The sequence below is a fragment of the Melitaea cinxia genome, chromosome Z (genome assembly GCF_905220565.1).
Source record: "Melitaea cinxia chromosome Z, ilMelCinx1.1, whole genome shotgun sequence".
Taxonomy (NCBI): domain Eukaryota; kingdom Metazoa; phylum Arthropoda; class Insecta; order Lepidoptera; family Nymphalidae; genus Melitaea; species Melitaea cinxia.
In genome coordinates this window covers 6,884,050-6,911,183 of record NC_059424.1, presented here as the reverse complement: position 1 = coordinate 6,911,183, position 27,134 = coordinate 6,884,050, and the positions used below count along the sequence as shown (strand labels likewise).

The 27,134-nt window shown below is 31.4% G+C and overlaps 1 protein-coding gene across 1 annotated transcript in view; it reads left to right on the top strand.

Annotated features, from left to right (window-relative positions):
• LOC123668537 (adenylate cyclase type 6-like) overlaps window positions 1-27,134 on the top strand; it is a 143,271-nt gene that overhangs the window by 112,111 nt on the left and 4,026 nt on the right. Inside the window, exons 12-21 of the mRNA XM_045602270.1 lie at window positions 6,495-6,641; window positions 6,964-7,122; window positions 7,255-7,399; window positions 8,487-8,584; window positions 13,333-13,489; window positions 21,575-21,672; window positions 22,026-22,110; window positions 22,414-22,530; window positions 23,319-23,396; window positions 23,766-23,926. Of these exons, the coding sequence (XP_045458226.1) occupies window positions 6,495-6,641; window positions 6,964-7,122; window positions 7,255-7,399; window positions 8,487-8,584; window positions 13,333-13,489; window positions 21,575-21,672; window positions 22,026-22,110; window positions 22,414-22,530; window positions 23,319-23,396; window positions 23,766-23,926 (1,245 nt within the window). The remainder of the gene's footprint in view (window positions 1-6,494; window positions 6,642-6,963; window positions 7,123-7,254; window positions 7,400-8,486; window positions 8,585-13,332; window positions 13,490-21,574; window positions 21,673-22,025; window positions 22,111-22,413; window positions 22,531-23,318; window positions 23,397-23,765; window positions 23,927-27,134) is intronic.

The window sequence follows — 27,134 nt, the reverse complement described above, 5'->3', positions numbered from 1 at the left end:
AACTTCAAATTACCGAGTACTTCATTGGCATTGATAATCCATAAAATACTTCCCGGTTATAGGTGTCTGCTAACGACGAATATTTGCACAAATGTAATCTTATAACCAACTGCTCTACTAACTTACTCTTCGTGAACGCCTCGTGCGTTTCCTTACAACAGGGCAAACCTCAGACAGACAGTATTACTATACCAAAATCATAAACAAATTACTAAGATATAAGAATTACTTTTAAAAAATTTCGGTCGTCACAATTCGAAAAATGATGATGTCTTCGTTCGGTTATCAACACAGAAACTTACTCAAAATATAGATCTTGTCCACGACATTATATTCTTGTAGAATATAGAGTCGATGAAAATGATTGTACTATCATTTTTGTCAACGCCTTGTTAGCGAAGTGTTTAACCTATACTTTAAGAAACCCTTACTCGTTTGACCAAGGGATTGATACAAAGGCAGTGCTGCTTGACACGCATTGTAAAGAGATTATTTTCCATAAGTTCTGAAAAACCTCAAAGGTGGATTAAGATCTAACTCTTCCCTTTTATACCATAAAAAGGTTTTTGTCCAGCGAAGGACTGTAAAAGAGTTATAAAATGGAATTCCAATGAACACGTGACTACAGTGCGGCTTCCATAAAAAGAGACCTACCTAAATCATAGTCCTCCTACCACACATTAACTGTAAATAAAAGTTAAGCGACTAAACGGCGCCAGACACTTTATATTTTGAAATAATTGTAATGAATTTATTTGTTTGAAAATAAAGACGATTTTCGTAAATACCTTAAAATATTAATATTAGTCCGGTTAATTTAGACATTTGAAGCTACATAAATTTACAACAAGCTGAAAATTGGTGAAATCGTTCAAAATATAATTATAAATAAAATTTGAAAGTTCCCCATCTTTCGCTGTATGGATTTTTTTTATTCAAGGTCAAATGTAAAAAAAAATAAGTTTTGCGATTTTCAGCAAAACGGTAAGTTATATCATAAAAATACTTCAGACAAAAATTGTCGATCATAAAATTATCTTAAAAAAATACATAAATTCTTTTTTCTCTATGAGCCACCGTGTCCGATAGATAACGATTCAAAAATTTGTATAAGTTGTAATCTATAGATAGTTTCAATAAGGTTTCGAATTACAGAAAACATTTTTAAACTGTTATAGGATAAATCTTGTGAAAGATAATGAGATGAACTTTGTTATTTATTAAGTTGAATTTAATATTACACCTTAAAATAATATTTTAATGGAAAGGACTCTAGAAATCTATTTTGCGAAAGAACGAACAGACGCTTCAAAAAGTTATAACGCTTTGAGGTAAAGCCAACGTAAAGTAATTCGACAAAACCTTGCGGTCGACTTTAATAACAGAATATTAAGCAGCCAGAATGTAGTAATAACAAAACATTGTTCATTGATGTTTTTTTTTTATTCGAAATAAATAACAACTTTATGTTTATCTTACAACGATGTGCATAAAAAATATATGGTTTTTTTCTTTTTATTTTATCGTCTGTGTAATAACCGTTTTATATCCAATTGGTTACATGATTCGAGTAATTCATTTTTATGCCTTCGTAATAATATATAGGAATCATTCGCAGCGTAGTTACCGAAGACAACTAGATTTTTAACAAATATTTTAATTATTTTAAATTGCAAGTACATCTCTTAATAACAAATAATCGCCTCCATGACTCCATGAAAGTCGTCACAAAATAATAGGCCCATTTGGACATTTGTCATCGGGTCGTAAATAGTAAAGTAACCATACGACTCGGTATTCGATACTCACGATAAATCGATTCAAGTTTGTATGCGTATTTGATCGATTTGATTAAGTAATGTAAAATGCATTTGATTAAAATTTTGATCACAAATTTAACTTAAACTTTAATATTGTAGGTAATTTAAATTGATACAATGGTACAAAAGGTCAATTTGTCTTTATTTTATATCGTTTTTTTTTTTTGGATTTTATCGTGGTTTATTAGCCAAATCAAAAGTTTATTTATGGCTTTGAGCTCCTTTTTATTGAGTAAAGATCACGACACAATATTTAATTACGATTAAAATCATTCGATTTTAATCGTAAGCTGGTGAAATTCAGTAACAGCAATAGTACAACAATAGTATTTAGAAAGAAAAAGACTTAGAACGTAACTGTTTTTGAGACGCTTCTTAATAATTAGAAATTGCATGCTATTATAAAGTAAGCGCGAAAAGAATACTCCCAATATATTATATCATATTATCTAATGCACCAAAAACTTTACGTATTTTTTAAAAACACTATGTAAATAATAATTATTATATTGGTTCTTACAGGTTCATACCAAGTTACGTTCTAGGGTATTTGTCAAATGTCAAAACGGGCCTCCTATTTTGTGGCGACTATAACACCTATAATAACACAAATATTATTGGAGCGAGTAGTCGCCTAAAACGGTTTGCGGGTTCGATTCCGCTCGGGATGGGTTTTTGTATATATACCGATATTTCTTTCTGGTATAGATGTCTGCCCTTGTAGGTCTCCCCACCGTGCCTCGAAGAGCACGTTAAGCCGTCGGTCCTGATTGTTGTCATAAATACCTGATCGCGTATCAACATATCCGCAAACCCGCAGTGGAGCAGCGTGGTGGATTAAGCTCCTATCCTTCTTATATCTTACTCCAGAAAACGGCCTATGCCCAGCAGTGGGATGTTACAGGCTGAATGTAATTACTATGTCTATATATGAAAGGAATATTAAAGAAATCTCGCCGTCTCCGATTCAAAGTTCCCTTCCCTTACTACTTGACAATCTATAATTCTTAACAATATATTCTAATAATAAGTTTTGTTGTTATGTTTCCGATTTGTAGCCTTTAATGTTTATCATTGATCAATTATTTAATAAAAATTCATCATCAACTTCAATGAATTTAATGAACGATTTTGATCCTTCATGAAATCTTTTTACGTTGGCAACTGCGCCATTTTAAACCGACTTAAAAAAAGGTGAGGTTCTCAATTTCATTATTTACCGATTTTGATGATTCATTTTTAATCGAAAGGTTATTTTTGTCATCTGGTCCCATTTACATTTCATAAAGATCTAACGAGTTCTTTTGAGTTATATTTAATAATACGTATTTAATTGCCGGTTTTACCGGCTACCCGCGTCGTATTACTTGTCGATATAATTGAAGTCAGTATTTTTTGTTTGCGAGCAAACGAAATTATTTATTTCTTACGTAAATATTACTTGCTTAATATCGAATGCGACAGTTAGTATCAGTTGTTTGAAATCTTAAATAGGCATCGACAGTTTTACATACTCAATCGTTATCAAAATTATATTTTACTTACAACCTCATTAATTTTATCAAGATAATATTTCACACTCAGTTGTTAAGGAGACTGGTGCTTAATTCATCTGTATATAATGTTTATAATGTGCTACAGAACAATTCGCTTGTCATTTAAATATGACTCTAAGTTATCGCTAGATATTCAGATTTTCAAACGCCAAGCTAAAAATTTATTACTTAAAAACGAAAAAAAACCGACTTCAATTACATCGACAAGTAATACAACGCAGATCGACGAAAAAATAGTCAAGCAACTACGCGTTATCAAAGATTACTCAAAAACTAGTTATCAGATCTCGATAAAATTTATATGTGACCACATAATAAACATCAGCTTTCGATTAAATTAAAAATTATCAAAATCGGTACATCCAGTAGAAAGTTATGTGGTATAATACAACGTAGGTCGACGAAAAAAGCGTCAAGTAAAAACGCATTATTGGATATAACTCGAAAAGTAGTTGTTAGATCTCAAATAAATTTAAATGGGACCAATTGGCACACACCACCTTTCGATTAAAACAAAATTGGTCGAAATCGGTCTACCCGGTCAAAAGTTCTGAGGTAACATACATAAAAAAAAAAAAAAAAAAAAAAAAAAAAAAAAAAAAATACAGTCGAATTGAGAACCTCCTCCTTTTTTGGAAGTCGGTTAAAAAAAGACAAAGCCGTTAATGGCTTTGTGATACTTCGGACCGCCCTTTTTTTCGTAAGTGTGAGTGTTCATATCGAGATGTTTATTTTTTACAAACCTTATATATATATAATTATATATATAATTATATATATAATAAAAATTCAATTTAATTCAATAACTTTTATACATATAGACTAATATTTTATTTTCGTTAGATATATACCTATCTCAACCACAACAATGTCTAGAAATCTGTAATTTAAAAGTGTTCAGTTCGCAGATTTATAAAATAAATAAATTTCAAGAATAAAAGTAGCCCAAGTTACTACTTATTACATCAGCTAATATTTTATTTTCGTTAGATATATACCTATCTCATCCACAACAATGTCTAGAAATCTGTAATTTAAAAGTGTTCAGTTCGCAGATTTATAAAATAAATAAATTTCAAGAATAAAAGTAGCCCAAGTTACTACTTATTACATCAGCTATCTGCCAGTGAAAGTCCCGTTAGACAGATGGACAAAAATTGTAAAAAATGTTATTTTGGTATATATACCGTTTTTATCATCCGTATGCATTTAGTAAAAAACGGTTATTTTAATGTTACTCTTGTATATGTATATGTATATATATATATATATATATATATATATATATATATATATATATATATATATATATATAGACAATTATAAATATATTGTAAAAGCCTGATTACCTTATACCTTTACATTTACGTAAAGAATAATAAGACCTGTTGCTCGTTTGTAGATATCTGTATACTCGCCTCGTTTAGCTCGTAAAATTTTCACCACGCTTTAGTGCACATTTAACGGCGTCCACCTCAGATTTTACGCTTGATTAAAACAGTAGGGTTACATGACGAATGTAAAGATAAATAATAAATTGGAATACAGTTTATAAAAGCGAAACGGTATAACTTTACGGTATGTATTATTACGACGTTGATATATACTCGTATTGCAACGTCTCGTTAGTTAACTTTTATTAAAAAGACTCGACTATTTTTACATATAACTTTTAACAGATCCCGGCTTCTCGAGGTTATAATTAATTAATAAAAGTAATAAATTGAATTATAAATATTTGTTTTGCCACACTAAAAATATTGAATACAGTCTAAATGAGATTTAAATTTTTAATTATCCAAGTTAGGCTACAATTTAACATGCTAAGTTTTAAGATGATGTATACAATAAGGTTACAATACAATATAATTAAAATACCCAATGTAACCATAGTTTAATTACTCAACTTAAACGTAGCCACTCACTACTTTTATGTCACGGGCTTCATTAAATATAATAACAAATAACTAAAATGTTTAGTGTAGACCAAGAGTAATATCTGTTTCTGAAGGCACTACGCAAGGTTCGGTGCTCGGCCCATTGCACTTCATAGCGTACATAAATGACGTGAATAATATATTTAAATTTTTTTCATCGTATCAGTGCGCTGATGATTCTTGCCTCTTAATAGCAGATTCAAACGTAAAAAACGCACTGGAAAAAATGCAGCAAGATTTTTATTTACTAAATAAGTGGTGTCACGACAACGGGCTTGTACTTAACACAGCCAAGACAACTTGTTCATATACGCTCACGATACACTAAGATATTCTGTGAAACAAATAATAAAATTAAGGTCCATAATTACAATTGTTTTTATCATCATATCACCTGAATAATAGATGGAGATTTTAACACTGTTTAATCTTATATATAAAATTCTCGTGTCACAATGTTAGTTACCATACTCCCCCGCAACGGATGGACTGATTTTTATGAAATTATGTGTGCATGTCAGGTAGGTCTGAGAATCGGTCAACAACTATTTTTCATAAGATAAGGGGGAGATTAAAGGGGTTAATAACATATATGGTAAAACAACGTTTGAACAAACAATTGCGTAAAAAGCGGTCCAAATTTTTCGGAGGTTTTTGGCAACAAATACCACGACAGGATAATTTTGTATGTTAAATATTCACACACGTCAGATTATTAGAGCGATGAGCAAAGTAACATAGCTTACGACACTAACAACGACTTGTTTTACAAACCTTATAGCATTCGATATTATCGTCGGTGGTAATTACTTTAATGTTTATAAGCTTCATTGGTGTTTATAAAAATTTTAGTAACCAAATATCAATCATCTCAGCCCATTCTAGATCACAATGTATCAACTGATAACTCTGTGTGACTTGAATTCACATATGCGCATTATTTAATTTCAATTAAGTCACATTTATTTCTTTCAGTTTATTTGCGTCCCGATTTTGTAAGCAATATGTAAAACAGTTTCCTGTGTATTTCATATATCAAACAAGTTTAAAACAACAATCGACTTGTTTCAACTGACTGATGAAGTCAAGGTTTTCATTTACGCATAATCAGATGCTGTAGGAAGTTATATGTTCAACTTGCGATGTAATTAATCATCACTGTTATTTATTGTGTCCTATAGATTTGACCGGCTAGCAGCTGAGCATCATTGCCTCCGTATTAAGCTGTTAGGCGACTGCTATTACTGCGTATCTGGTCTACCTGAGGCTCGCGATGATCACGCCAAGTGCTGTGTGGAGATGGGACTTGACATGATTGATGCGATTGCGTAAGTTTTTTTTTTTTGTATACATATGCAATAATTTAACGGTGAGTTGTCTAGTATTAAATGCTCGCCGCTGCCTCCCTTGTAGTTTCTAGTTGGTCAAAAATGTATCTATCAAACAATTACGGCTACTTAATACCTTTAATGAGAAGGTTTACCGTAGTTGGACTAAGCTACAAACCGCAGTCAACCTACTTTCAGGCTTTCCGTATGTAGTATTTGACAGTCTATAGCTTTATTCGGGATTGATGAAGCCAAGTTAAAGATGAGTCTAAATTTATTTCTATATCGAATATTTGAATAATTAAAAATATTCTTTTCACAGGCTCGTACGCGAGGTAATGGCAGTGAATGTAAACATGCGCGTAGGCATTCACACTGGACGCGTACACTGCGTCGTGCTCGGCCTGCGCAAGTGGCAGTTCGATGTGTGGTCCAACGATGTTACACTCGCAAATCACATGGAAAGCGGTGGTGTTGCAGGGTTAGTATTTATTTTATAGATTATTTTATAGACAAAAGTAACAGGAAAAAAATTCTATATATAATATTATCTGTATCCTCTGTCTGTTATCCATGTTACGAGTAAAAATTCAAATGTTATTATTCCTTTCAGACGTGTCCATATCACAAAGGAAACGCTTAATTGCCTCGGTGATGATTACAAAGTCGAACCTGGAAATGGAGACCTCCGCAACGCCTATCTGAAGGACCATAACATTGAAACCTACCTCATAGTGCCCGATGATACTAGCCGCGTAGTAAGTGTTATTATTTTTTTAATATTATGTGTAAATTGTTTGTTGTTTTTTGTGTTTGAATAGGAGTTATTACTTTAAAGTTCATTGTGGTACTAGGCAGTCTTAAGTCTCAACATAAAGCTGAAAAGATCCTAATTAATGGAGGTAAATCAGTCAAAAATCAAAATTAAGGTCAAATAAATTAAGATATCTCTTAACTTGAATTGTATAAGTGGTGAATATATATATAAATAGAAACTTATTTAAAAAGAAATATTTCGACTAATATATTTTAGTGTTGTTTTGATTCTTGTTTTTCCTCTTTACTTCGTTGAAATAAAGTACAATAATCTTAGTCTCTGTATTTTACAATATAATGTATCTTATCTTAACACTTCGCTAGTTTCAACACGATATCATTGTTAATCTATAAATGATAGATACTAAATAAACAATAATCTCGAAGATTTCCTCATTAAATCAAATGCATATAACTGTAAGTTTTGGAATAGGAAAGACAATGACAACGTTATTAAATTATAGATTACTAAAATCAGACATTGAAATTAACACATTTTTATTTTAACACATTTTCAACTCAATCTTTCGTACTTAAGTATGTTTATACTACTTAAAACAATTGTAATATACAAAAAAAAAATGTACAACTTCAATTTTTATTTTAGAATTGGTAAAAATATGAAAGGTATATACGATCCAACAATTCATTAGTATAAAAAAGCGGTTTCCGCTTTGCCGAACGACGTAAAATAATACTTTCACTTTTTAAATAAAATTAGGATGAATTGTCACGAATAGAATAAAATTATTTATTTTTCAAGTGTTGTAAAAATATGTTTTTCATTTACTAGGTTACATATTGTGATATATTATGTTTATGTTATATTATCATCTCCAGCTGTTTAAAAGAACAGACAACGCATTACTTTATCAGCAAATTTGAAGCTGTTGTAAGGACCCGACGGCTTCAGCGACTAGGAATAATGCCATTTAGATCCGCATCAATATACTAATAATAATTTGAAATAGTGTTATTACTGTGCTATATGTACAAAATCAATTGTTCATTTTGTTATTTCGTCATCAGGACAAGAAACCACAACACTCATTCGCGCTCAATGCCAACGTGTCAAAGGAGATGCGTGTAATGGGTCATGGTTCACAGCACGGAAAGCATTCCTCAAAGTAAGTTTTTTTTTTTGTAATTTTTCGTATCTCATATACCTTTGAATCCATATACACTTTGAATCGAACTAGAAAACTTGTACGGTTTTCACCAGATTCAAATTTCAGAAATGCATTGGTGGAAGGAAATTTATGGCTTCTTTCCTATGATCCGTAGTGTAATACTATATACTCGTATGTATAGCTCATACCCTTTTTTATTAAAACGACTAAACTTTATAAACTTCTTTTGTTGAAACCATGTATTCTCAATAATAGATTGTTACACTTACAAAACACATTTGCCGTGAGCGCTGACGGTTGCGTGTTCTTAGGGTTTCACATATCATGATGAAGATCTTATGGTACCTCGAAACAGTAGTTAGACTGAAATTTAAAAATGATAGGAAGATGTTGCTTATGATAACTCATAGCGATAATTATATCTTAGTTAAAAATAAAACCGCCAAGCCGCAGTGGAACTACGTACGGTTTAAGCCCCATTTTTCGTAAGAGAGGATAACTTTCCTCAGTAGAATGAGACTAAGCTTCATTTCTAGTGTAAAAGAGAAGCCTCAACGAAGCAATTTAATTCGGTTACAGTACAACGGCGTAGCAGCTTCTAGTTACATTTAAACGGCGGCTCCATTAACCTGGAATTTTGGTGTAGAATTATACTCATGTAGTCAAGAGTAAATGACATTATTTTGAGTGCCGTAATTAAAGGGCATTTCGACGCAACCATAGTCATTAACTTTAATGCAGGCGGAGCAGAGACATAAAAATATATGTACCTACATAAAATATAAGCGAAAGATTGCTTACATTTGGCATTTTTCTAGTGTACATAATTAGATACCAATATTACAAAACTTAAGACAATTTTGTTGTTAGCGTTTCCATTTTAAAATATAAAATTATACGCGATAGAAAGTTTTTTATTGTGAAAATATATGGATATACGAATTACGTTTGTAACAGTCAGAGGATTGAAAAGAAAACGCAAAATGAAAGGACAATGCAACGTCGGCGATCCCCACAGGACAGTACTGTGTAATTTACGTATATATAAGTATTCCTTCTTCTCCTTTGTATTTTGCAATCCGATAGTTAATAAATTACACTGAATTGCTATAACCGCTCTGGTGTGGTGGAGCGTGTGCCATACATACCTACGCGCCTAAACACCAGCGGTTTGCGGGTTCGATTCTCGCTCGGGATAGATATTTGTATTTGTACAAATATTTCTTTCCGGTTTAGATATCTGTTCTTGGGGAAGTCTTTCCACCGTAACTCGGAGAACAGGTTAGGCTCTCGGTCCCTGTTGTTATCATATACCCTTAATAAAACAATCGTTACTTATAGTCAATATAGTAGAATATGCCAATTTTCAATTCTTTAGTATTTTTTGTCAAAATGCCGTGTGGTGTCGGCTGAGTAGAATAGCTCCAACCTTTTTCTTCCCGTGGGGGTCATAAAAGGCGACCGAAGGATAAACCTGGCCCAAATTCATCAGGGTCCCGGAGAAGGAAAACTTTAATTGAAACTCGGAATGGGGTCTCCGTCAAGCATTCGTGGCATAACTCTAAAATGCGAAAGGCTCCTGCAGCCGAACTGGCTCCACACGTATAGACTCGTCGTTCCTGTGGGCCTAGCCAGTGAGGTCGAGAGGGTGGCGCAGAGCTAAGGCAACTCTGCGTTTTACTGAAGAGTGTCCTAGGAAACACAGTGTCTTTCTGACACTGTCTTAATCATCTGCAATAGACGGATTAAGGCCAATGATGATGATGATGATTTGGTACAAAATTACAATGAAAAACTTTACAATTAATGTTTTACATTATCTAATAGTTACTAGGATAATTTTATTAACTATAGATAATTAACAAGATTATCAGTGGTAACGAAGGGGAATTAGATAAGGGTATTAGATAAAAACACAAATTGAAGTATAAATCGATCTGACAAACAGCATGCCATGCATCTTAGTTACTTTTTCTATAAACTTAATGCACACAGTATTGCACGCCTAGATAACTTTGAATATTTGTAACGCGATGTTATTACAATTATCTTGTACGTAAGTATAGCTAATCTGACAGACATAGTCATATCTTGCGAACTATCAAACGCTTAATGCTAAATAGTTATTAGTTTTTGTAAAATCTTTAAAATAAAAATAAATAAAAATGATAGAAAACTGTTAAAAATATAAATAAAATCGCTAAACTTTTACATATTATTGAATTTAATGATAAAGTAATCAAATAAAGTTAATTTACGTAGAAAATAACCAAACAAGTCTTAGTTAAATTTTTGAAACATTAAACTGTTAAAAATCTTATCGATTTTTTTTTTTTTTGTATAATTTCTTTTTCTTTACAATCTGAAATATGTTCTATGGTCGAAACTGGAATTATTCTATATTAATTAACAACGAAACACTCATGTTCATATATATGTATATTATAAATTCTATAAATGACACTATAGTACATAGTTTAAATTGTGTTGAGAATTTAAAATATAGTACCTTGTTTTTTTTTGTCACGTATCGTCAGTTTCAGCTATTATCAATATGACATACGAAACTATTTTTAAAAAATGGCGATTTTGATAAAAAAAAGAGATTAGCTAGAGATTCAATTGTTTGTAATTTATTCTCCTTTTTGAGGTTCATTTGATTTAAAATTTTCTACTAGATTAAAAAAATATATTTAAATAAATAAAAATTTCATCAAACAGTTTAATTTTTATTTTACGAAATTAACAATAAAATTCGTAAAATAAAATTTCTATAATATGTATAGAAACTATCAATCGCTCAAACCGATTTTTGTGTTTTATCTTCAGCTGGCTACGTTCATGTAATAATATCTGATGACGACGAACACTTTTAACGCACTCTGAAATTTAATGTAGTGAAATGTAATTAACAATATTTCAAAGATTGTACCTACTCATTTTGATCGTTAAAACCGCTTGATAAGTGCGAAAGTAGGTGTTTAAAAGGTATGTTTTTAATAAATATGGTAATTTCCGGTACCTATCGTATTAATGACGTCTTACCACGATGTTGTTAAAGCGATTTTAATGAAAGGAAAGTACTTTAATATTCCCGAAGTTTATAAATGCATTTTCATGAAACAAAATTTTCTTATAAATAATTTTCGATATGTATACAATTTTAGCTTACATATTACATGTAAATTGAACCCTTAAATAGGTTATCTTTTATCGTTTTTATATTTATCGCAACCAAAATTGTAATTAATAATAAATGAGTGTATATGATTTAATTGTAACTATAAATAATTCTCTATAAATAATTTTTTGAAAATACGAAACAAATATTATATTTTCCTTAGTTTTCGTATACTTAAAAACTAAAATATTTTTTTTTAATAATTTATAAGCATATAGCTTATCATCATCACTTCAGCCTATCGCAGTTCACTACTACATAGGCCTCCACAAGTTCGCGCCAAAAATGGCGTGATTTCATGTTGCCCATAGTCCCACTGGGCAGGCGGGTTGGTGACCGCAGGGCTGGCTTTGTCGCACAGAGGATGCTGCTGTCCGTCTTCGACCTGTTTGTTTCCGAGCCAGCAGTTGGATGGTTATCCCGCCATCGGTCGGCCTTTTAAGTTCCAAGGTGGTAGTGGAACTGTGTTATCTCTTAGTCGCCTCTTACGACACCCACGGGAAGATAGGGGGGTGGCTATATTCTTTACTGCCGTAACCACACAGCTTATTATTAGTTATTATCTATTTTAAGAAAAAAAATTAAAGTGGTCGATGTTTTAAAGAAAATATTTAAAAATATTTAAATGCATGTTATTCTAAAAAAAAAGTATAAAATTTCAAATTTTAAAAATATGATATTTTTAAAATTTGAAATTTTATATACAAAGCTCATTTCATCAAGTAAACACTTTTTTATCTTGTTTATTTCAAAATAACTTTGAAATACCTAATATTGGCACTTACAGTAGGAGGTTCTGGTTACTCGACACTTTCGATTCAGCCTGTAATATCCCACTGCGGGGCATAGGCTTTTTTTATCATGTAAGAGAAGGGTCCAAGAGCTTAATTCACCACGCTGCTCAAATGCAGGTTGGCGGGTAAAAACAGAAACATCAACATTTTTTAGTTTTCCGCTTTGCGTGGAATGTATCCTCTCGAATGTCTCCCTATGTAATTTTCGTGAAAGTGCACTGCACCAGCCGCCCCGCATGTAACCCTTAATAATATTTACTTGACGTACTTCAAAAATTAAAGTACATTAACTCTCGTATACCCATGATTTTTATCATCACCTTCCTAGACTCAAATGTAAATTCACCATTACCAACTGGCTCAATCTTTAAACTTACCTATAACGATACTGAAAACCTCCGTATTCATTAATCAGCTGACTCACTTTTATGGATAGTTCTATAATTTTCTTTTGTATGTATTTTTTTCCTCCATTTTCTTATTGACGTATTTAGTCCTTGTTGGCACATATCCTTACTTTATAAAATAACCTTCTATATAACACCAACTACGAGGCTACGAATGGAGACATCCATTTGACTCAGTTCTGTACTTCTTATCCTGTATATAACTTTGGGCGCCAGGACCCGGTGACTTATAGTACAGGTATCTTATACCATTTTTGGGCACCAGCCCTTTCACTAATCGAGTTGTTTTGTTGCAGATATGTGCGTCCATTTTCAGCGTTTCTTTTTATTAATAAAGATTTTCAATGTTTTTTGTTTCTTTAGGATCGGTTCCGATGCAAACAATGAAAATAAAAATCCAGAGGATGAAGTGAACGAGTACTTGATGAAAGCAATTGATGCGCGTTCAATCGACCGTCTCCGCGCGGAACACTGCAAACCGTTCACGCTTATCTTCCGAGACAAAAAACTGGAACGTAAGGTACTATTCCTTTTTCTATTTATATTTATTGAAATGTTTGCAACTATCAAACATTAAAACCTGAAATGTCTTTATAGCAGTAACTTTCAGTTACTTCTAAAGAATATACAAGCATAAAAAGTTACTGCTGATTTTTCAAGTATATTGTTTTACTAATAAATAAAAATAATATAATAACAAGTCTTGAGAGGTCTTAAATTAAGTTTAAGTTTAGCTATAAACATATTTTGTGTCTAAACTACTCCCTAATTCCATTTCACTGATTTATATACGTAACTTAGAAATTATATACAACTTAAGAAACGGTAAATAGAACATATAGTTTAATTGAATGAACCTCGCTTGTATTTACTATACTATATACTGAAAGAATGTGACAAATATAATTAAATTTCATAAAAATCGGTCGAACTATCTAGGAGGCATACCACACAAAGACCATTGCATGAAATATTTGAATACTAAATTTAAAATAAGGACATAGTTCGTTTTTGTTATTCCTTATATCGTTGACTGAAGAATTTAAATATTGTTTACCTACTCCGATACTGTATTCGCGGAGGGTGCGTATGTCACGCCATTATACGAACAAATTTGGCGTATCGTACGTTCCCAAAGTAGACGAAATCCGGCTTTTGTAATGTAACGGAATAAACGTTGAAAAGATTTTATATATAAATATTTAAAATGCATTAATAAAACAAAATAGCATTTACGTTTGTTTGCTTGGAAGTGGGTGATATACGGATCACTTTATTAGGATACTAACTGCCCGGACATACTTTGTTCTGTCAATAGTTAATAGTACAAATTAAATAAATGTAACGTTTCCGAGCGATGACATTTTTATTTTTTTTGTAATATTAAAACCTTCCGTGGGCCTTAAGGAAAAAATAAATTAGCCGGATTGTTCGAGCCCTTCTCGAGTTATGCGCTTAGCAACATTCATTTTTATTTATATAGATAAAAGATAATTAATTGATTTAATTCGATCTGACTTTATTTGACTTAATTTTGATTAAATTTGTTCTTGTTAGTTTCGACTTTTAAATCTAATTTCAATTTGTAATTTTTTTATCTATTATATCTTAATTGTAATTATTTTGTTTCATATGGTGTGACTCAATTTATGAAAATTTAATTTTATGTATCTACTGATTAAATTTTGGTTAATTTGGTTGTTGGATTGTTGGTTGGTTCTCTTGTTTATTAATTTAATTTGGTTTGACTTAGTAAGTTTAATATTGTTTGATTTGATTTGATCATTTTTGGTCTTACTAATTAATTCAAATCGATGTATCTTGTCTGGTTTTAGTTTAGTTTAATTTTAGTTTAGATTATTCTAGTAAATTAAACGATGGTCTAATACTAGCTTAATTAAATCTTATAAAAGTTATTTTTGCACATTAATCTTGATATTATTTTATTCTTAATATATTACTGTTTGACTAAGTTTTTTTTTAATATTTTTACACTAACAAGATAACTTTACATGTCGTTTTTGCTTTAATATAATTGTACATTTAGAATGTAGTCTTCAATAAAATAATAATTGTGTTTGCAGGCAAACGAAGAAAAACCGGCTTCAATAATATCGACAAGTAATACAACGTAGGTAGACAAAAAAAAGTCAAGTACATACGCATTATCAAAGATTACTCCAAAAGTTGTAATCAGATCTCGATGAAATTTAAATATGACCACATGATAAATAAACATCGGCTTTCGATTATATTAAAAATCATCAAAATCGGTACATCCAGTAAAAAGTTACGCAGATTTTCGAGAGTTTCCCTCGATTTCTCTAGGATCCCATCATCAGATCCTGGTATCCTTATCGTGGTACCACGTCAGGGATATCTTCTTTCTAACAAAAAAACTTATCAAAATCGATTCATAAACGACGAAGTTATCCCCGAACATATATATTACGTCGAATATTACGTCGGTACATATACCAAAATAACGTTTTTTTATAATTTTTGTCCGTCTGTCTTTCTGTTTATTCCGGCTAATCTCTGAAATGACTGAGCTGATGTAATAAGGAGTAACTTAGATTATTTTTATTTTAGAAATTTATTCACTTTATAACTGCGAACTGAACAATAATTTTTTTTGTTAAATCCCACGCGGACGAAGTCGCGCGCACAGCTAGTAAATAAATAAATTAGACAGTTTATGTGAGGCTTCAAATCGCATTACCCGCCGTACTAGCATGCATCAAGCGCGTATATTAATTACAAATACGTAGCAAGATTTTTCATTTAAATTATATTCAAATTTGCAGGTATCTACTACTATTAAAGAAAGAATATGTTGTAATAATAATCTAGAAAATCAAATAAAAGTCCAAGAGATGGTGGAAGATTAGAATAGAATTAAATAAAAATTACTTAAGACCGTACAAGGCTAAGTAAAACGGAATTAATCTAACGTGGCAGTTGTTTTCAACTAATTTAGCTAATGCTCCTTACTTTTCTATTTTATATCAAATACAAGCGACCCACCCCGACTTTGCACGGGTTTTGCACCCGTCTACTGATTATCAGTGTTCCTCTACTATATTATGCTTGTATTATACATATAAACCTTCCTCTGAAATCACTCTATTTACTACAGAAAATCGCATCAAAATACCTTGCGTAGTTTTAAAGATCTAAGCATACAGACAGCGAGAAGCAACTTTATTTTGTAGCGTGTAATTATAAATATACACTTAATTTTATAAAGCTTAGTTTGTTTGTTTTTTGAACGCGATAATCTCAGGAAGCACTAGTTGGAATAGAAAAAGTTGTGTTGGAGAACCACTCTATTGAGAAAGGCTATAAGACGTGTATTATTTTAGTACGTTTTTTTCATAAATGAACGCGGCTGAAACCGCTGGGCTCAGCTAGTGTAATAATATAAATGTAATAACAATTCCAGCTTTACAAATGTGAGTTGAAATTATTTTATTTATATGTAGCAAAATACGTTTAGGTCTTATAAATGACACAAGTTTTTGGCCTGTTGCCAGTCTGTGGGCTAAATTAATATAATACTATTATCACTTATGTACTTATACGTATTTATTAATATAGAACTACTTTAAAAATTGCTGCAGTGCTTTGTATTTTTTTATATAACCATAATTTTTGTGACCTTAAATTATTACACATTGTAAATTCGTAGTATGTATAATATATTTAAAAAAAAATCAGTTTGTTTTAATATCAGAATGGAAATGAAAAATTTTGTTATGTTCGTTATAAGAAATATACTTATACAGATCGTAAAAATGTATTAAAAAATACACCATTAACTCAGCCATAATATTACAAGCGACAATAAAAAATCATATCGCCATGTCATATTTACCAAACCTATGAACAGAATCACGAACTGAGATTTTGTACAATTTGAAATAACCCAATTAAAACTCCCTTCAAACGAACTTCCACACGAATAAGTCATGAATTTTGATGATATGTATTGAACATAGTGTTCTGACGTGAAACTCAATCGCACGCAGACCGATATATGACTGCATCCAATTAAGTAATAACCTCCTAGCTATGCACCGCTTTCATTTATCTACATATACGTTCAATTCATAAGAATCACTGATGAGAAAAAATCAATCAAGAAGCTTGATCGTAGTGAATTCGTTCATTTTTAGTAATATACCTACTTATAAAGCGGTGACAAAAACAGAAGTAGAAAAAGATTTTTAGTACTAGAGACTAGATGACCCGATGAATTTCGTCGACATATATTTGTAAAAAAACACCCTGAACGTACCTTTAAATATTTGAAAAAAGAAGTGTGAAATAAAAAAAAGTAAAAGTAAAACTTCTGTACGCACGCTTGACTTGGGAAGTAAGCTGGTGAGTGCGTGACGAGAGCATTACGAAAAGTGTGATCGGGCGAAGCGAACAGAGCAAGAGAGAGGGAGGGATGCGAGCACTTTCTCTCATAGCTAATTCGTATATCTAAGACAGTGCAGGCCGATTGTACAGACCTATTGCTAAAGAAATTTTACTACTTACAGCCGTGTGGTCTAAAGCACACTTATTTTTTTTTTTATTTCTAAAAAGACAAAAAGCATCAAATGTTATACATCTATGGACATTTTGTATGGGAAAATTAAATTATCATTATTAGTATTTTTTGTTACTCTTTGTTTATATTTCTTACCGTTGAAACTTTCCCTAAACTTTCATAAATATTTCAAGATGAAAATCAGCCAAATCAGCTCAGACATTCTCAAGTTTTAGCGAAACAAACGAACAGAAAATTATAACAAATTTATATATTCGTTATTGCATTAATCTATGTACATATATATATATATATATATATATATATATATGTACATAGATTTCGTTATATATATATATATATATATATATATATATATATATAACGAAAAAATAAAGAATTCGGAACTGTGTTATCCCTTAGTCGCCTCTTACGACGCCCACGGGAAGAGAGGGGGTGGCTATATTCTTTAGTACCGTAGCCACACAGTACACCGTAGCCACACAGTACATTGTATAAAATTTAGAAATAATAAAACTTTTTTTTAGTTCCGTACAAGTTTCAAGTAGTAGTAGTTATAAATAGTACTAGCAAAATTAATGTGCACACAAATTCTCACGCGTACTAAAAACTGTACCTATATAAAACGAGACATTTACCATGGTCTAAATGTAATTTTTTCAGTTGTTAGTGACTATGAAAGTTTAGTAACTAATATTTTACGCGTTTTCGTCATTAAAGTCGTCTATATACATGATGTTAAAAGAAAAACCTGAAATAACTAAATGGCACAAACATAGCCTCCACTGGAAGGAAGGCTGGTGGATTTTTTACCCAAATAACCGGTATTGCGATTCAACGGAAAAATGCTGCCGGCATTCTTAGTGTCATTCCACCTGGACATGTTTTATAGTCCAGTAATATGTACAACACAGAAAATATACGACTAGACCACACACAACTTTTTTATGTTATCGTTGGAAAACGCTTTTACGCTTTCCGTCCCAAATACTTGGACCTTGATGATGCAGATGGTGTACGCCGGTATGGAGCCGTAACGCTCGTGCATACTGTCGTGTCTGTACATGTGCCCTGGGCAATTATAATTACAAGTTGCTGTGAGAACTGCACCAACGCGTCATTAATAGTTAAAACACTTTTAGGGAAAGGTACCTTTTTGCCTTTCATGTTTTATTATTATTATTATTATTTGATATTTGATTGCGCTAATAATTATTATTATTCTAATAGCTGTGCCCCGCGATTTCACTTATGTTAATTTGAGAAAAAATGGCCTATGACCTTCCTTGGTAAATGGACTATCCAACACAAAAATAATTTTCATTTCGAACCGGTAGTTCCTTTCAGAAATGCGCGCTTATATAAACAATCTAACAAGCTTTTCAGCGTCATAATATCAGTATAGATATATTAAAGCAATCTATATATCTATACTGATATTTCAAAGCGAAACGAAATAGCAATATAGATTTGCTCACAAAAATTATAGTATAGTTATTTCATATTTAGGTATTAAGCGGTAGATACTCACGCGCAGTACACACGATTTTCCCCGGGTAAATCCCGTATTCGCAGGAATTCCTGGCTAAAAATAGCCTATATGGCTGCTCTACAATATCATCTATCTTCTTGGAAAAGCCCCCATAAAAATCGATTCAGCTGTACCGAAGATGAAGATGTGTAGTATCGTTTCAATAACTTAATGCATTTGATAAAACACGGGTATTTTCAAATCACAAACAGACATTTCAATTTTTAACCGACTTCCAAGAAAGGAGGAGGTTCTCAATTCGACTGTATTTTTTTTTTTTTTTAATGTAAGTTACATCAGAACTTTTGACCAGGTAGACCGATTTCGACAAATTTTGTTTTAATCGAAAGGTGGTGTGTGCCAATTGGTCCCATTTCAATTTATTTGAGATCTAACAACTACTTTTCGAGTTATATCTAATAATGCGTTTTTCCTTGACGCTTTTTTCGTCGACCTACGTTGTATTCTACCGCATAACTTTCTACTCGATGTACCGATTTTGATAATTCTTTTTTTGTTGAAAAGAAGATATTCCTAGTTTGGTACCGTGATAAGGAAACCAGGATTTGATGATGGTATCCCAGAGAAATCGAGGGAAACTCTCGAAAATCCGTAATAACTTTTTACTGGGTGTACCGATTTTGATAATTTTTGATTTAATCGAAAGCTGATGTTTATCGTGTGGTCACATATAAATTTTATCGAGATCTGATAACCACTTTTTGAGTAATCTTTGATAACGCGTAGTTGCTTGACTATTTTTTCGTCGTTCTACGTTGTATTACTTGTCGATGTAATTAAAGTCGGTTTTTTTTTCGTTTGCGAGCAAACACAATTATATTTATATATATAGATGTATAGTTATAGATTTAGGTATACGTACTAATAGAAACAAAGTATAATTTAGTGCGGAAAAGAATTTTAAATTTTCATTTTATGCACTACATTTAAAAAAAGGGATATTAGCTTATGCTTCATCTTATATCGTTTTTGTACCAAAAGTCCTTTCATTAGGAGCCCTTAACCTATCTAACGATCTGATATTAAAGTAGAAACATAATTAAACTGAAAAGCAAAAAATAATAAACCTTTTTTATTTAACTTTAATAACTAACTTCTTAAAGTAATGAAACTATATCTAAGTATATATTTCTGTAAATAGTTTAGTTTTTAAATTAACCTTAATAAACAAATTCTTAAACTAATGTAACTATAGCTCAGTAATTTTGAGTCGGCGCCAAACAAGCTATGTAATTGATTAATTACGTAAAGCGTAATGCGGGAAAGGAGCTGGAGATTTCATATTGCATTGTTAATTAGATTTGATTATTTCATTAAATTTAAGGTAATTTAGTGATCTTTGTACATTGATCTGTCTGGGTGTCTGTCCTTATGGGTCTCCCAGAGAGCACGTTAAGCTGTCGCTTCCAGTTACTATCATAAACACCTGATAGCGACCGTTACTACTAGCAAGGAATGTATCCACATCTACAGTAGATCAGCGTAGTGGATTAAGCTCTGACACTTCTACATGGAGAAAGAGGCCTATGCTCAGAATTGGGATGTTACAGTCTGATTCAATCAATATCTGTATCGAACTGTAACAGTATTATTACAACAGTAATTTATAAATAACTCTTTAACACTATTGTAGTAAACCTGTTATCCGTCGTTGTTCACAATCAAAAATTGAGCATTGTAGTCAAAGTAAATATGCTTAAAATTACTACATAGAAATACAACTGTAATTTGTTTGTTCAAAGAAAATAATAGACTATACGTGACATATATACGTATTCCTCTTTAGTACTGATTACTTAAAAATTATTATTCTTAAAATCTATGCGAATTCATGAAAAAGTGACGCGAAAAATTGGATTTAGGATTGGGTTAAAAGTTGTAGCGTAAATTAGCTTTTACAGTTACTCAACAAAGAGGTTTTAAGTGTCAAATCCAGTGTAATCTCTTTTTGAGGCTTACAGATTAATTAGAATGTTTTTAAGTACTAAATCTGAACTAATCTTGATGAATTATACTTAAATAAAACCCTAAAATTTCACGATGCAATTTTATATTGTGTATGTCTTTAGACGATTGCAAGATTGTCAATAACGGTCTGTAAAATTTCTAACACTGTACGCTGTTATTCCGTTGAAGAGAAATATAGGGAGAGAGGTTTTTTTGCGGTTCTATTAACAAATATAAAATTCAAAATCACTGTCGAGCCGAGAATATTTCATACTTGAAAACTCAACAGTGGTGTCCCAGATTTTAATTCAATAGAATGCATGAATTATACATACAAGTCTCGACTCAAATTTATTTGTCAAAGACACTAAGTGTGTCTATAAAAAATATATATTTTGATTGATCCAGAGAAATTAGCAATAAATAAAATTGGAAAATGTTTTTAAAATATATGCGTATGTAAGAATTAATTTACATATATGCGTATGTATTACTCATATAATCATTTTATGTTATTGAAGTAGTATTTTAATTTATATTTTTAGTATATTGCCGAGAGGGATAGAATGCTAAATGTCTACTTCATCTGCTCCGTGATTATATTCTTCGCCGTGACTATTGTTCAACTATTGGTCTTCGAAATGTGAGTATTTCATAAATTAAATTAGCTACCTATAAAAAAATGAAGCAACCCTTCAGAAAGACAAAACAAAATAATAAAAGATGGAGGTGATATACCTTAATTACCCATAAAACAACATGAGTCTAATTCAGATTTACTTAAACAAAATAAAAATAAAAAAAAATAAAAAAAATAATCTCATCCTAGCACTTTGAATAATGAAAAAAGAATGGTTTGTAGTAGCTTACAATAATTTCAGTTTTTATACATTTTATCAACGAGTTTCATCTTTAAATGTTAATTTAACGCTTGCTTAACAAAACAATTATAATTATACAATTAATTAGTTAATTATTTTCTGTTTATTTGTATAGCAACGCAGCTGTCATGTTCACGATGTTTATCTGCGGAGTTGTCATCTGCACCATTACGTATATGGTCCTCAGCATTAATTATGAGGTACATAATATAACTTATATATATATATATATATATATATATATATATATATATATATATATATATTGATTACTTTATAAAATGATATTTTGATTATGATTTACTTTCAGAAATAACGAACTATTTGACTGAAAATAAATCATATTAAAGCTGTAATTTAAAAAAAATCACTTTAAAACAATTAAATTAAAGATTAATGATCAATTTTTAAACAGTTAATATAATTGTGAATTATAAAATTTTATTACGCCTGTAAGATAATATTTGTTTATTCAAAATTTTTTATTTCTTTTTTTAAAATAGGTCGCAGGACCTTGGGTAAAACGATTCACAGCCACCGTACACAACAATCGTACGTTCGCTCAACTGGTGTCATTCATCTCAGTGGGAGCTGTCATCATTCAAATTAAGATTGTTATGGTAACGTATTTCTCATACAAATATTACAAATATTATATTCGCGAATTTTTGTTAGGATAGATGGATGGATGCTTGTTGCTCATTCGCGAAAACGATACTGAATTGATTGCAATGAAGCTTAGTACGTAGATAGACGGTGATTCAGAATAACACATACGCTACTTTTTATTCCATCGTTCCCAGGGACTTGTATATTACGCGGGAGAAGCTACGAGGTGCATATAGTCTGCATACCATTTCATATTCCTGACGTCTAAATTCAGCCTACCTGACATTTGATACGCCTAAATGCACGCAGTAAAGCTTAATTCATGCTGATATTTTAACATAATTAGTAGAGGAACTTTCGCTAACGCTAAAATATATGTGTAGTAGTTTAGCTTTAAACGTGTTTGAGAAAAATTTTAAAACGACAAATGAAAATGCTTTTTTGTCTTTCGTTTACTATCGTCGGTTCTCGAGTCAAACAAAAATATTTTTCAACCTCCTCTTTCAAAATCAAAATCAAAATTGTTTAAACTAATACTATACTAGGACCCCACGACACAGGAAATCCTAGTGTGTGTAGTGAGACCAGAGATATATTGTTTTTTTTTTTCAATGACTAAATATAATTGATGTAATATGTGTTTATGTGATGTACTAATGTTAGAAGGAATAAAGATTATTATTATTATTATTTTATAATAATAATAATAATCTTTTAAAGAACAAATCTAAAAAATAAATCTAATAATCTAATCTTTACAAATGTAAAGTAAATTTTTAATAATTACGTAATATTCCAGGGTATTTACTTGGTCTTGTCTCAAGTCTCGCACTTATCAACGGACAAAACTGCGTATTGCCCACCTGTTATGAATGAGGTAATCACCCTTTAATTATACATAAATATAAAATTTAATTTGAATTTACTTGTTAAGATTATAATGGTAATAAATAAAATCATTATGCTGTCATCGAAAGTACTTAAATGCTTTAGAATTAAAGTAATTTTTTAATAACTAAAAAACTTAAGGCTTATAAAAAAAATTGAACTGTAAAATATTCAAATTCGTAATCTTATTTTTTTTTTGCGACGACTTTTTAAGTCTAAAATATTCGAAGATGTAATTATAATTGTGACACAAGTATTTTTATCAGTAAACTAATAAGACAGCCTATGAACTTCTTGAATGTGCATATATTTTTCACATCTAAATTTATTGTACTTAACATCTAAATCATTTTTTTAGCATTACCTGCAGTTGATACTGTTGGCGATGTTCCTGTGCGCCGCGCACCAAATCTTCATAACGATTATAAAGACAATCATTCTGTTCGTTATTAGCGCAACATATATTACCGTCACTCTTCAAAGATACTTCTACTATCAAGATCATTATAACAAGTTTCAGTAAGTTTGTATATCTTTATTATATTAATCCTTTAAACGAAAAGATATTGGTACCTAATCAATAACATAATTGTACTGTTGAACAAATGACATTTGAATTAGTGTTGCCCAAATGCAAGAACAAGACGAGACTTAGCCAGTCTTGGTCTTGGTCTTGCGCCAATACACCTGGTCTTGGTCTTGGTCTTGGTCTTGCGCTCCCAGTCTTGGTCTTGGTCTTGGTCTTGCAGCAAGAGTCTTGCAAGTCTTGCAATTACCTATTAGTCTATTACTATTTATTAAAGTTTACTTTAAATCTTAGAAAAACGTATTAGAATTGGAACATTGTGAGCTTGAATTAACATAGCCATAGTAAAGATCAAGCAGATTAATAAATAACTGAAGATTTGATAAGAAATTCGAAAAATCAACTGACCTATATGTCGTTTTCCATGGAAGTAACTGTTTCTTAATAAACATTTATGATTTATAAGCTTACATTTGCTAAAACATGTAAAAAAACAAATTAATTACAATAACTTGACCGTATTTTAAAGAACAATACTTATCTGTCTAGAAAGAGATTGAACCCTCAACTTATAAGAAATTTAATAAAAGAGTTTTACGATTTATCATTTATTTGAATAAAAAATAAAATACAACACAAATCAACAGCTTTATCATTAGGTTATGATACTTTATATCAATTTTTTTGACCAAGAATTAATACAAAGTAACCACCTGGCTGACTCATCACTTAACCTATTTCTATGCGGGCACAGCTAGTAAATACTTACTCTCATCATCTCTCTCAGAGATATTCGGGCTGGTAAGTAATACAAAACTCTTATCGCAGGCTTTTTATTTTATTAGTAGGTAAGTACCTACGCTTTTTATATTATTTTATTAGTTTTGTAGAATTTTTTTACACGTTTCAAGTATATTTAAAAGTGGCTACAATATTTATTAAACGGGTGATATTTGAACACTTTTTGCTATTTTTTCTTGTAAAAACTTAAGAAATATAATGACTAAATGTACAATAATAGTACCTAAGTAATTAGTTTAAAACCATTTAAGTAATCAATATTATAATATATACTTACTAGAATGAATTAATATGACATCTACTACCTATCCTTATCATTTTATCCTAATCATAATACTACTTGCGTGATCAGTATAATGTATTCATTTTCATTCTAAGCACTCTGAAACTTATTTATTCTTTGGAACACCTGTAGGTACTCTTAAAATTCGAAATTATTTTGCATGAGTATACCTACGCCCTATGGCGGCAATCAAATAGTGTCAAATGTTATGATTTCGGCGTGGCGGCAACGATTGTTTTACATTTCAAAAGAAGCCGCCGGCGCGTGTATCATAACCATGTACTTCCGAAAAGCGGCAAATTTCTTTGAGAAGTAAGTACAAAACCTTTGATGCCGCATTATCAAAGTGCCGATGGTTAAAACATAACTATGCATGCACTCAGTTTGATTTTAATAGATATTTTTTTATTCGCTATGTTTATGGTATTAGTCGTAATGCGCATAGGTCCAGTTTTTCATATTCTTTGATACAGTTTTTTGCGTCTCATAGAATTCCTAAGCGTACCTACCTATACACCGAACTGTTACACCTAACTACTCAGTGAAATAGCGCTAAGTCCTAGCTGCAAGACGCAAGAGTCTTGCAGGCTATGTCTTGTTCTTGCTCAAGTCTTGCACGGTCAGTCTTGGTCTTGGTCTTGCTAAAAATACGCGGTCTTGTTCTTGGTCTTGGTCTTGCAAAAACGCAAGAACAAGACCAAGACTGCAAGACCAAGACTGAATTTGGGCAACACTAATTTGAATAAATGACGAACTTTAAATTAAAAAAATATTGTAGTTATAGAGACGGCCGATAGAAGTGAAAACTTAGAACTTTTAGTATTAAAATTTGAAATTTCATAATGATTTACAATTATACAACAATAGTTATACACCTACACATTGAACTTTTCACTAAATCCATCCAATTTCACTTATAAGATATACGCAGCACTAAATAATGTTGCACAATATGTCAACTGTATAGCTACAGATTTTTTTATATATACTGCTATAAGCATGTCAGTGACGCGAACGCAAGCGATAAAAATATAAATAGTGGTCAAACGCTAGCCTATCATTGTATAAATAAATTATATTAAAAAAAAAACAACCGAAAAAAAAACACTCTTTTATAGCTAATCGAACTAAAATATAGAATTTTTTTTAAATTCCAATGAGTTTAAATTACAGTAGTAGAATACCGAACAATCAATCGTAATTGAATACTCATTATAATAAAAATTAAGTTCATCATTCATCATCCTCCACAAGTTTACGCCAAAAATAACGTGAGCTCATGTGTTTTGCCCATAGTCACCACGCTGGGCAGGCGAGTTGGTGACCGCAGGGCTGGCTTTGTCGCACCGAAGACGCTGCTGCCCGTCTTCGGCCTGTGCATTTCAAAGCCAGCAGTTGGATGGTTATTCCGCCACCGGTCGGCTTTTTAAGTTCCAAGGTGGTAGCGGAACTGTGTTATCCCTTAGTCTCCTCTCCCTCTTACGACACCCACGGGAAGAGAGGGGTTTAAAGGTTTAAAGGTATTAAGTTATTAAGAGGATAATTCAATTCAACGAAGCGTACGGAAAACAGCTAGTAAGGAATAAACAAGGTAAAATGCAACTAGCCTGAAAAAGTATCTGTCACCGTTGTGTTGTGCTGTGTGCCCGAGCGAAAGAGTAAGTCCGAAACTGCAGGGGTGTGCAGATCGCGCGCTAGCTTTATCTCTCTTACTTCCTTACAGAGGATCCACAAAAGAATTTATTAATCCTGGCGGTCCTAATAAGGATATTCGGAAACTGTTATTGAATTATTGCATTGTCATCTGTCCTTGATACGTGTCATAAGTTTCAAACTAATCAAACTTCTGGAAATCGATGAATTTTATGCTCAAAGATTCCATTACATACATACACACATCCATACAACCCAAGCTAATAAAAGCTTGGTAAAAAAGAGACTTCACCCACCCAAAAAGTGTCTAACGTGCTATGGCCGCTGCAAAAACATATTGTAAAACAATCAATGTGAAAGTAGGTTGAAGCATAATAAATAACGTCACCGATAAATAAATTACGTTCTACTGTTACTAGTTGACTTAAATTACTATGAGATGCGAATTAATAGCATTTTTTTTC